The sequence below is a fragment of the Ovis aries genome, chromosome 18, assembly GCF_016772045.2.
Source record: "Ovis aries strain OAR_USU_Benz2616 breed Rambouillet chromosome 18, ARS-UI_Ramb_v3.0, whole genome shotgun sequence".
In the NCBI taxonomy this organism is placed as follows: Eukaryota; Metazoa; Chordata; class Mammalia; order Artiodactyla; family Bovidae; genus Ovis; species Ovis aries.
Genome location: NC_056071.1, coordinates 5,009,303 through 5,021,653, shown reverse-complemented (window position 1 = coordinate 5,021,653; position 12,351 = coordinate 5,009,303). Strand labels below are relative to the sequence as shown.

The 12,351-nt window shown below is 46.8% G+C and overlaps 2 protein-coding genes across 5 annotated transcripts in view; both read left to right on the top strand.

Annotated features, from left to right (window-relative positions):
* Positions 1 to 6,832, top strand: part of ALDH1A3 (aldehyde dehydrogenase 1 family member A3) — a 44,782-nt gene extending 37,950 nt beyond the window's left edge. For both annotated transcript variants that reach the window (XM_042235022.1, XM_027957000.2), the window contains exon 13: positions 4,951 to 6,832. In XM_042235022.1, the coding sequence (XP_042090956.1) occupies positions 4,951 to 5,023 (73 nt within the window). In that variant the 3' untranslated portion in view covers positions 5,024 to 6,832. The remainder of the gene's footprint in view (positions 1 to 4,950) is intronic.
* Positions 6,833 to 8,666: 1,834 nt separating this feature from the next.
* LRRK1 (leucine rich repeat kinase 1) overlaps positions 8,667 to 12,351 on the top strand; it is a 142,331-nt gene continuing 138,646 nt past the window's right edge. Inside the window, exons 1-2 of one of the 3 annotated variants that reach the window (XM_042235019.2) lie at positions 10,309 to 10,404; positions 11,330 to 11,496. The gene's annotated coding sequence lies outside the window, so the exon portion shown is untranslated. Of the gene's footprint in view, positions 8,875 to 9,214; positions 10,405 to 11,329; positions 11,497 to 12,351 lie in introns of those variants that run through there. The other 2 variants (XM_042235020.2, XM_027956999.3) reach the window with 2 other exon arrangements.

Genomic DNA, 12,351 nt, shown 5'->3' with positions numbered 1-12,351 from the left:
GGAGACACATCGAAAGTCAAGGCTTCCCTCCCTTGACCCTCAATCCCGTTTGTTAGAAGTAACCACTGCTCCATCATCCATTATGTTCCTCTCGTGCACTTGTTCTTTGTTCACTGGCATATATTTACTGAGCACCTTTGATGCCCTGGGCACATGCTGGGTGCTGAGCACACAGCGGTGAACTCTGTAATCAGCAGTACCAGCACCCCAGTGTTCCGGTGAGGTCCAGTGGCAGAAAGACTGGGCTTATGGATGGCCTTGAGCCCCAAGGTGGTCAAAACTGGGTGAGAAGCCATTTAGAAAATGCCACAGTGGGTCAAATAAAAGTGACAAAAACTTGAGCAGGGCAGTGAGTGCAGGAATAAGAATTAAGTGATTCACGCACTTCATCTTACAGGAGTGATTTTGTATTTGACTTACTGGTTACGTGCTGGTTCAGCATGGTTTCATCACTTGGTTTGCTTTTCCTTATGAAGCTGACAAATCCACTACTTTGAATTTTTACACTGTAACACTATGCTCCGTTCAGTTCAGTCACTCAGTCATGTCCAACTCCCTGCGACCCCATGAACCACAACACACCAGGCCTCCCTGTCCATCACCAACTCCCGGAGTCCACCCAAACTCATGTCCATTGAGTTGGTGATGCCATCCAGCCATCTCATCCTCTGTCATCCCCTTCTCCTCCTGCCCTCAATCTTTCCCAACATCAGGGTCTTTTCAAATGAGTCAGCTCTTCGCATCAGGTGGCCAAAATACTGGAGTTTCAGCTTTAACATCAGTCCTTCCAATGAACGCCCAGGACTGATCTCCTTTAGGATGGACTAGTTGGATCTCCTTGCAGTCCAAGGGACTCTCAAGAGTCTTCTCCAACACCACGGTTCAAAAGCATCAATTCTGCACTCAGCTTTCTTTATAGTCCAACTCTCATATCCATACATGACTGCTGGAAAAACCATAGTCTTAACTAGATGGACCTTTGTTGACAAAGTAATGTCTCTGCTTTTTAATATGCTGTCTAGGTTGGTCATAACTTTCCTTCCAAAGAGTAAGCGTCTTTTAATTTCATGGCTGCAGTCACCATCTCCAGTGATTTTTGGAGCCTCCAAAACTAAAGTCAGCCTCTGTTTCCACATGTATCTGCCATGAAGTGATGGGACCGGATGCCATGATCTTCATTTTCTGAATGTTGAGCTTTAAGCCAACTTTTTCACTCTCTTCTTTCATTTTCATCAAGAGGCTCTTTAGTTCTTCTTCACTTTCTGCCATAAGGGTGGTGTCATCTGCATATCTGAGGTGATTGATATTTCTCCTGGCAATCTTGATTCCAGCTTGTGCTTCTTCCAGCCCAGCGTTTCTCATGATGTACTCTGCATAGAAGTTAAATAAGCAGGGTGATAATATACAGCCTTGATGTACTCATTTTCCTATTTGGAACCAGTCTGTTGTTCCATGTCCAGTTCTAACAGTTGCTTCCTGTCCTGCATACAGGTTTCTCAAGAGGCAGGTCAGGTGGTCTGGTATTCCCATCTCCTTCAGAATTTTCCACAGTTTATTGTGATCCACACAGTCAAAGGCTTTGGCATAGTCAATAAAAGCAGAAATAGATGTTTTTCTGGAACTCTCTTGCTTTTTTGATGATCCACTGGATGTTGGCAATCTGATCTCTGGTTCCTCTGCCTTTTCTAAAATCAGCTTGAACATCTGGAAGTTCATGGTTCACATATTTTTGAAGCCTGGCTTGGAGAATTTTGAGCATTACTTTACTAACGTGAGAGATGAGTGCAATAGTGTGGTAGTTTGAGCATTCTTTGGAGTTGCCTTTCTTTGGGATTGGAATGAAACTGATCTTTTCCAGTCCTGTGGCCACTGCTGAGTTTTCCAAATTTGCTGGCATATTGAATGCAGCACTTTCACAGCATCATCTTTCAGGATTTGAAATAGTTCAGCTGGAATTCCATCACCTCCACTAGCTTTGTTCATAGTGATACTTCCTAAGGCCTGCTTGACTTTGGACTCCAAGATGTTTAACTCTAGATGAGTGATCAGACCATCATGGTTATCTGGGTCATTATGATCTTTCTTATATAGTTCTTCTGTGTACTCTTGCCACCTCTTCTTAATATCTTCTGCTTCTGTTAGGTCCATACCATTTCTGTTCTTTATTGAGCCCATCTTTGCATGAAATATTCCCTTGGTATCTCTAATTTTCTTGAAGAGATCTCTAGTCTTTCCTATTCTATTGTTCTCCTCTATTTCTTTGCATTGATCGCTGAGGAAGGCTTTCTTATCTCTCCTTGCTATTCTTTGGAACTCTGCATTCAGATGGGTTTATCTTTCCTTTTCTCTTTTGCTTTTTGCTTCTGTTCTTTTCACAGCTCTTTGTAAGGCCTCCTCAGACAGCCATTTTGCTTTTCTTTCCCATGGGGATGGTCTTGATCCCTGTCTCCTGTACAATGTCACGAACCTCTGTTCATAGTTTATCCGGCAGTCTATCAGATCTATCATATTTTAAGGTTTTGTACATTTTCTATGCATACAATGGATGTAAACATGTATTTTTTTTTCTGTTTTCAAATGATTTGAGAGGACAATAACTTGTGCTATTATGAGTGGGCTTTGGCTATGCTGACTTTTTCATTGGTGGGCTCCCATGACTAACTTCGGTGCTATTTCCAAGGAGTTTTGCTGCCTCAAATCTGCTGACATTCTTATATGCATCAGGACTGTGCATCAGGACCCCCATGCACTTGTGGGAAATTGTTTTCAGAGGAAATTCCCCAAATCAGGTATCCAGCATAGGAAAAATGGGTGCCTCACTCTTTTGGTTTGCATTTCTTTAATGATAAGGGATTGAGCACCGTAAGAACACCTATTGGTAATCTTTATTTTGTTTTCTGTAGACTGACTGTTCATATCTTTTGTTGATTTTTCCATTTTTTAAAAAAATTCGTCTGTAAGAGTTCTTTGTGCTTTAAGGTAAATAGCGCTGTTTCTCAGAGTGTTGTAAATGTAATTTTTCTAGTTTATAATTTGCCTTTGGGCTTTTAATGGAGTTTTCTGCTCTGTAAAGGTTGGATTTAACATTCTGTATATGGCTTCTATGTTTTGTTGTGTTTAGAAAAGAATTACAAAATAATTTACCCATTATCATGGGTCCTTGAATTTGGTTTTTAGGACACTACTAAAGAATCTCCATGACACATTAGCAATAAAATCATAATATTACTTTCTACCATTTACTTTTTACCTAGTAGGCAAATTTGTTCTATTTGAATCAATTCTAACTATAAGGAGGTGATGGTATTCCCATTTTACAGATGATAATATTGAGGCTCAGTGAAGGCAAAAAACTGGCCTAGACTGCATAGATCCAAGGCTGTAGTTATCCAACTTGAGCTGCATCAGAACCCAATGACTTGTTAATCCTCTGGCTGTTAAAACACAGATTTCTGGGTCCCACTCCTAGGTTCAATAGATGTATTAATTTTCTATTGCTGCTGTAATAAATAATCACAAAATTTGGGGCTTAAACAACATGAATTTATTATCTTACAGTCCTGAAGGCTGAAAATCTGACATTCTCTCCCTTAGCTAAAATCAAGATGTCTGCAGGGCTACATTCCTTTCTGGAGACTCTAGGGAAAGAATCTATTTCCTTGCCTTCTCCACCTTCTAGGGCCTCCCTCCCATATTCCTTGGCTGGCAGCCCCTTCCTTCATTTCAAAGCCAGTGGTGCTGCATTTCTCTGAGCTCTTCTGTAGTTTCACCGTCCTCTGAATCTCTTCTGCCTCCCTCTTCCTCCTTCAAGGGTCCTTGTGATTACCCTGGGTCCACCCAGATAATTCAGGATACACTCCCTATTTTAAAGTCAGCTAACTACCAATTTTAATTCTGTCTGTAACCCCAATTCCCCTTCATCGTATGATATTTTCGAAGCTTCAGTGACTTGTGATGACGACACCTTGAGGCGGGCATTATTCTGCCTCCCACAGAAGGTCTGGGGGCCTGAACCTCTACATTTCTAGCAAGTTCTGAGGTGAGGCTGATCTGATGGTCAGGGAGCCACACTTTGAAAAGCAGTGGTTTAAGGGATGAGATGGGATTCTGTCTTGCATGTTTCTAGCAGCAGAGCCTCAGTAGCCCCCTCAACACCTACCTCTTTTCCTAAACAGGTACACATTCTTATTTACATAATGGCAGAGAAAGGGTTGCAGAGACTTTTAAATTGATCCAAAGCCACCTTTCAGTTCTGGGAAGGGGCCCTAAGCATGATTCCTGGAGCCTGACTGGGCTCTGCAGGACTTCAGGAAGGGACACATATCAGAAACATGATCTCAGAGGCCGTGGACTCCCTTGTGTCCACTCTGCTAATGTCCGTGTCCCTGCCCAGGCCTCATTCTTCTCACAGCTGGTCCCCAGCTGTGCTCTTCAAGACCAGCTCCAGGTCCTTCCTAGCCCTGCCTCTCACGGATGCTTCGGCCACAGTCCAGTCAATAGCTTCAGGCCTCTGTCTCTCTTGTCTCTTCCAGCAGCTCCAAATTGCCCGCAGAAGTCTGCAGAAGTTATCCATTTACTCCTCAGCTCGCCCATCCCTCACCACACAGGCTCTCTCTGCTCTCCCCTCCATCCAGGGAATTCACTTTGTTTTAAATCCTCTTCATCCTCTGAAAGCAGATCCTTAGTCCTGAGTATTTCAAAAGCATCACACAGACACGCACACACACACACGCACACACAAAACTTGGCATTTAACCTTCAGTTACACATCCCGATACTTAAACTTACTGATGGTCTTACAGCCCTTAGACTCTATTAAATCCTCACTTTTGGGCCTTTTGCTCAGACTCCAGACTGCCCAACAGAGTACTCGCCTTTGAAGCATTAGAACAAAGTTCACACAGAGTGTCTAAGTGCCATTTTATATCTCACTCTTTTCTGTGATCACAGAGGTGAATATGCGCTGGCTGAATACACAGAAGTGAAAACTGTCACCATCAAACTTGATGACAAGGATCCCTGAAGGAGCAGCAGGTTCCTTCTTCAAACATCTGACAACTGAATGTGGCCGATCGAACTTCTGAAGAAAAATCAACATTCTGACCTTCCTGGGATACTTTCTTCTGGAGATTTTAAACTTGCTGGATTTGAACGGTTTTTGTTTTCCTCTTGCATTCCTTCTTTATCGACTGAAACGTTGTATGTGAAATTGCAGTCCTGCCTGGGGTTGGGACTAAGGGCCATATCTGTTTTCTGCTTTTCACCAGATCCCTGGGACGGTGAGGAGGTTCAGGGCACTGTCAACAGGAAGTGGTATTTGAAGTATTGAGCCGTCACTTTAAAATGCTCTGTTGACTGTAACCCCAGTAAGGATTTGGAAAAAAAATTCCCTGTATGTTCTGAAACAGGACTCTGCCTGTGGGTTCCTTACGTGCCCACAGAACAAGCCCCTCCGACTACTCAGTAGGAGGGAATAGCACTAAGTTTAAAAAAAATTTTTTAAAAAAACAAGGTTGGGATGATCTGATGTGGGGAACGTTGGGGAAGCAAGTACCAGGGAAGGGTCCTGAAGGCCCTGGTGTGAATGCTCTTCAAGGACTGCATCTTGACATTGACCATGGGACTCAGCTTAAAACCAATACGGCCTTTGAAATATGACCAAATCAACAACCGTAAGAGCTTATCTAACGCATGTCGTGGTCTACTTTAATCAAGACAGGAAATGTCGCGAATGTCACCATTACTGCTAAAGACCCAGTGCTCTGACAGTACAGATTCTAGGATCATTAAGTCCCACATTTTACTAATTAAAGGCATAATTTGCTTTTCCCAGTTAGGCATTTCTACCACTTGCATTGATTTATGATAAACCTATATAGTTTTCCTTTTCTCCAGATGGGTTATCAACATTTTAGATGAGTAAGACATATACAACTGAAAAGACTGCTGTTGTAATACAGCTCTGGTTTTACAAAGTCCTGTTTTGATATTAATTAGTGATTAATTAACAAATAACATCTGAACTTCATGGAGGAACTGGGTTTGCTACTAGAGTGGTTTGAGCACTGCACTAACAGGTTGAAAAGTTTTCTTTTCCTCTTTGTGTATCCAAAGGATGTGCAATTCCAAGGCAACTTGGAAAACTGAAAGTGTCCCACAGAGCTTTAAAAAAACAAAACCAAACTGCAATTGTGTTATTCAGATACTTTTACTGTTACTAACTTGTACTTTTCTAATGGTGCTTATGTTTGAGAATTAAGTTATGTTTGAGAATTAAATTGGGGGGCGGGGGAAGAATAATAAAATGGAGGTCTATGTCAAAACCAGTGTTATGTATAGAGAAAGTCGTATGTGAAGTGAGGTTATCATTCCTGTTGGAAATATGCAAATATAATTCTCCTTCTCTCAATGAATTAACAACACATCACTTAGACTACCAGTAACTTGTTAAATCAGGATTTGACTTCATATGCTGAATTTTCAGGATTTTATCTCAAGTAACTAAAGACATTAACCTTGATAGTAATACATTAGAGCGTTCTTATTCTTTCATTGTACAATAATGCCTTTAATATGATGCTACATTATTTATAATTGGTAGAGTTAATGTATCTTTTTATAGTTGTAAGTAAACAGAGGTGATGTATTTAACCTTCTGTAATATACTGTATTTAGAAATGGAAATCTATATAGCATTAGACTTTAGTTCTTTTAAGGTTTACTCCTGTGGTATGGTTTAAAAAAATCTATTGGCCTGGGAATTCTGACCCTAATTGCAGATTGTGTCCAACAATGCAATAACTATAAAATAAAATCAGATATTTGAAAAAAACTGTTTTTTCATTTAAAGACCAGAAGACCCCTTTTTCTGTGACTGACCTTTCTTTTCCTTAGAACTTTGGTACAAAGTGACTTACAAGAAAGTGGTTTCAATCACTTAAGGATAAAATTACATTTGCTCAGTCAATGAAGTCCTGTGCTTAGCTTGAGTGTGAAACTCACTTTGACGGTTTTGGGGGTGGATGAGGCAGCAAGCTTGGCCTCAAAGGCTCTGCATCTTAGTTGGTGAAGTTAAAGCTGTCATTGAGCTTACCAAGTCCCTCTTTATCACCAAGTGATGAGGATGTGAGTGTGCAGAATGTGGGAAGGTTGCTTGGGGACTCAGGGAAACACTGCGTCCTGCAACTGTGCGCATAAGTGTTCATGTCTGTCCCTTTTCTCCATGAGGATCTCTGTGTTTGTGTCTAAATTACCCAGAGTTTCTAAGGCTTCAGACCAGTAAGCCTCAATCACTGAGTTGTACACTGACACTGAGGTTAGATGAAGAATATTTCTGTACTTGGTTAGGTCCACCGTGTTCAACCATGCCTTGGATAAGATCCATCTTAATTTATGCACTTGTGTATGTTTGAATGCATTTAGAAACCTTCCATTTCCCAACCAAAATGTGAGCAACACATTCAAGGAAAACAGCAATTCCTTTGTTTGTCATTACCACAAGAGGAACCATTTTGAGGACATACACTGTGGCTATGGTGTGTGTGTGTGCATGTGTGTGTGCAGTGCCTTTTGGGGTGGGGACAGTAAGTTGGGACATTCTCTAAAAGTGGACCCTTTGAAACACCCAAGCTTCTCCCAATGGCAGGCTGAGCCCTTTTGACGTTCTTGCTCCTATCATGTCTTGATAATAAGGGACATTTTTTAAGTGTCCCAGGAGAAATATCAGTGGAAACTGAATACCCAGCTGAAGGAAGGTGACTAGAAACTGAGGGCCTATTATACAGAGTAAAGTAAGTCAGAAAGAGAAAAACAAATATCATATATTAATGCGTATATATGAAATCTAGAAGGATGGTGGGAAGGATGCTGGGAAAGGTTGAAGGCAGGAGGAGAAGGGGACAAAGAGGATGAGATGGTTGGATGGCATCACCAACTCGATGGGCATGAGTTTGAGCAGACTCTGGAAGATGGTGAAGGGCAGGAAAGCTTGCCGTGCTGCAGTCCATGGGCTCACAAAGAATCAGACACGACTGAGAGACTGAAGGACAACAAAAAGTATGGTGCTGATGAAGCTGTTTGTAGGGCAGCAATGGAGACGCATAGAGAACAGACTTGTGGACACAGCTGGGAAAGGAGAGAATTGGGAGAGTAGCATTGAAACATATACTTTACATATGCAAAATGAATAGCCAGTGGGAATTGGCAGGGAGCTCAGGCCCTTTGGTCTGTGACAACCTAGAGGGGTGGGAATGGGTGGGAGGGTGGAGGGAGGTTCAAGAGGGAGGGGATGTGTGTATACAGCTGATTCATGCTGATGCGTGGCAGAACCCAACTGAATGTTGTAAAGCAATTATCCTTCAATTAAAGGAAAAAAACTACTACACCTTCAGAAGGCAGAAAGGGTAGCTCAGGGAGGTAGCTTCCAATGGACCCCACCGTGAAAGTGAAAGTCGCTTGGTCCTGACCGACTCTTTGCCTCCAGGCCAGAATACTGGGGTGGTAGCTGCTCCCTTCTCCAGGGGATCTTCCCAACCCAGCAATGGAACCCAGGTCTCCCGCATTGCAAGCGGATTCTTTACCGTCTGAGTCACCAGGGAAACCCCTCCCTGCCTCCATTACCTACTTAGGAGAAAACTTAGAAAGCGAAAGCGAAAGTGACTCAGTCGTGTCCCAGTCTTTTTCTCCAGGCCAGATCACTGGAGTGGGTAGCCGGTCCCCTCTCCAGGGGATCTTCCCCATCCAGGGATAGAACTCAGGAATCCTGCGCTGCAGGTGGATTCTTTACCAGCATTCCAACATGAGACGTTGGTCAGCGGGGGTTAAGAAGCATAAAGAAATCTTAACTGACCTGTAACAATCGCCTCACGCAAACCTGTAAGTAACGCATGCCAAGGGTAAGGTTAAATGCTGGGATACAGCCAGCTCGAAACAGGCCACCCATGTGACAAGTTATTTCTACCTTGGACACATTTCTAAGCGGATGGCAAGCTCATTTAAAAAGGGCTTGTCCTCACCTCCGTGGGCCGCGTCTGCCCCCTGGTCCGCCGGTCACCCGGCGCGCACTTCCTCGCGGTCCCGCTAGATGGCAGGACCGGGCTCCTAGGGGTGGGGGTGGGCGCCGCGCCGCGATCGCCAGGCTCACTCGGCACCGTGGACGCCACGCCCTGCAAATTATTAGGGACTTTTCGTTAGCGACCAAACTGCCGCCTTTTGCATATTGGAATTAGAACCGCGGTGGTGAAGGCAGGGTTGCAGAACTGCACCCTCCCTTTTGGAGGGGCGTGTGGCCCGGGAGAGCCGACGGGGCAGCCTCTTGGGCGCAAACCTCAGCTGCCCCGTGGTCCCCTCTTCGAACAGGGACCCAAGGAACTCGTCCATGGTGACCGCTCAAAGTGTCTGCGAGGTCGTGGAGGCGGGAGCTGGCTGCTGCTGGCCGGCTTTTGTGAAACGGCAGTGAGGATGCTGGCGATTTGTCTCTGAGCCTTGGGATAAACCCTGGGAATGTTCCAGTCATAGCCGAACACGGGAGGAACCTGGGGTGCGCAGATCCTGCCAGGGTGCAGGACCATCCGCTTTTTCCGAAGAAGTCTTCTCTTTCCCTGGCGGGCACGTGGAGCCCAATCTAAAGCCTGCCCGCCCGCATGGACGTACATCATTATGATCTGTCTTTGGACAATGGCCTTAATTGTGGGTACATCTTTTTATTAGGTTGAAATAGAAATTGCCTACACTCCAGCAGGTTTATCTACCACCGCCACCCCCAAAATAGACCCAGACAATTTAAAATGATTCACCAGTGATATCTTTGTGTGTATCCGTAATTTAGTAAATCCATGTGGTGGAAGGGTTGAGGTTTGCAAACTATTAAAGTTTTACATTTCATACGTCTAGTCTGCTGTAGAAAAAGTTGTACACAAACGAATATTCCTGTCTTTTGAGTATTTACTGCCTCCATAGACGAGTCCGGAGTTCACCAGCGGATTTCGCTGCTGAGCGGAACAGAGGGGCAGGGAAAGCTGGGCTGCGCCGAAAACCGACCAATCTCGCCGCTGAGACTGCCCTGCCGGAGGGCAGGGGACCCAGACCCGGAGGAGACCGGCGCTGGGGGCGCCTGCGGACCCCGTGGCCTCCGGGGTCTCGGTGAGGGAAGCCGGCGGGCGAGCGCAGGGGCTTCCCGCGCGCGCTCTGCGGAGGCCTCTCGGAGGCCGCCCCTCGCCCCGCGCGCCGCCCGCCCCGCTCAGGATTGAGGAAGTGAGTCTGGCCCGGCCCGGCCCCCGGCGCACGGCCGGAGCCTCCTCGGAGGAGGGCAGAGGGGCGGCCCGGCCCCGAGCGCCGCCGTCCGCCCGGCCCCGCGCAGCCCGCGCCCCAGGCGCCCGCTGCCCTGCCCGCCGCCGCCGCCCGCAGGTAAGCGCTGCCCCGCCGCAGCCGGCGCGGAGTCCCAGCCCCGCCGCCCAGGCCCCGCGCGGGAAGCGTCTCCCCCGCCCTCCGCGGCGCACTGCCCTGCGTCTCCCGCCGCGCCCTCGGGCTGGAGGGTTCGGGGGGGGCGCAGGCCGGCGCCCGGGCCGGGGGAGCGGGCGAAAGCCACAAAAGGAAGAGGCGCCGAGGCGTCCGCACGGTTCCTCCGCCCTTAGAGAAGCCCCCGCCTTCGAGCGGGCGCGCGTGTGCGCCGGGTGTGTGAGTGCGGGGCGGCGCGGGGGCGCGGCCCGGGACGGCCTGGCGGCGCCGGGCGCCCGGGCGCCGTCTCCCCCACCCCGAGTCCGGGACGGAACCCGCCTTCTCCTGGCGGCCTCTGCGGGCGACCTTCCGCGTGGGATGAGTGTGATCGCGGCCGGGGAAGGCCGGGGACCCCAGGGGGGACGGTGGTGACCGAGGCTCTGGGATCTCTGCGGTCCGCTCACCCTGCCCGTCCACCTTGTGAGGCCGGCGAGTTTTTCTCCCATAAGCATCGGAGATGTAAGGAAATAGGAGCGTGCAGTTACGTTTTCAGCGAGCTTTTCACCAAATGCATTGTCTTTAGAGTTTGCCACTCACTCCCATTGTATCCAGATTCCCTGGGCGTTACAGGGGCAGATGGCAACCCACTCCAGTATTCTTGCCTGGAGAATCCCATGGACGGGGGAGCATGGTAGGCTACAGCCCGCGGGGTCGCAAAGAGTCAGACACGACTGATCGACTTCACTTAAAGGGGCAACTAGAATACGCACGATTTTGAAAAATGCTAACATTCAACTTCTTTTGTGGTCTGATTTAATTATCCTTGTGAATGTCCTAAAAGAATAAAAAATTCAGTTGAAAACATACAAACCTCACACTCAGTTTGTCCCTACAGGTTTGTGGGCCTGCCAAACCTCTCCCTCAGGCTTCCACACCTCAGGGAGCGGCCCTAGTACTCAGATCAAAGCCTGAGACATAAAAACCTGGGAGCTGTCTTCCCTCCCGTGTTCTCATCCCTTGAGTTCAGTTATTGGCAAGGACTGTTGAGTCGTCCTCTCAAAGGTAATGTTCAGGTCCAGCCCCTTCTCCCTCGCCAGCGTCTCTTCCCTACAATTGTAGCTCTCCCCTCCCCCATTCTCTGTTTGGGAGCCGGAGTATAGCTGGAGTGATTTATTGTTTAAAAAGGAAAATTAGAGAGTGTCAGTCCTCTACTCGGAATCCTCAATAGTTTCCTCTTGTGCTTGGCATGAAATCCCAAAGACCTCCTTCCCCTCTCATCCCCCAGTTGATCTGGCCTCTGCCATCTGAGACCCCCTGGCTCACCCCAGTCACCCTCTGCAAACCCAGCCTCATTCTCTCATCCGTCTGTGTGCTTCTTTTTAGTTACCACTGTCTGTGTTCCTACTTTATCTGTTTAATTACTCCTTTAATTCCTCCTGGAGGTCTCTTCTGCTGCTCCAGTTGTCAGAGACCCTACCGGCCTTGCTTATTGCTTCGCCTTTACTCCCAGAGCTGTCTGGGAGGCACCAAATGCGTACAAGTAGGAAGACTGAGTGGGGAATTGACAGCCTTAGCTCGTTCGTGGCTTAGGCTCTTGAAGGGCTTCTGTTCTCATCTGGGATTGAGAAGTACATATTTCTCCAACTTGTAGCTCTGTAATATTTTGATGTCCACAAATACATTAAACACGTTTCGTAGGCAAGCCAAAATTCGTCAAGGGATGCCAACAGTGCCAAAATGTTGTCTAAGAGATGTGCCAACCATCTCAACTAGGCTTTTGATTAAAAAAAGAGCTGGATGATAAGTATGTTTCTAACATGCTTCACTTGCCAGTGTCTTCCTGCTCTTTGGCACTGACGGCCCTGTTCAAACTTCCTAAAACGACAAGTGAGTAGAGTCAGGGCATTCTTTCAGTGG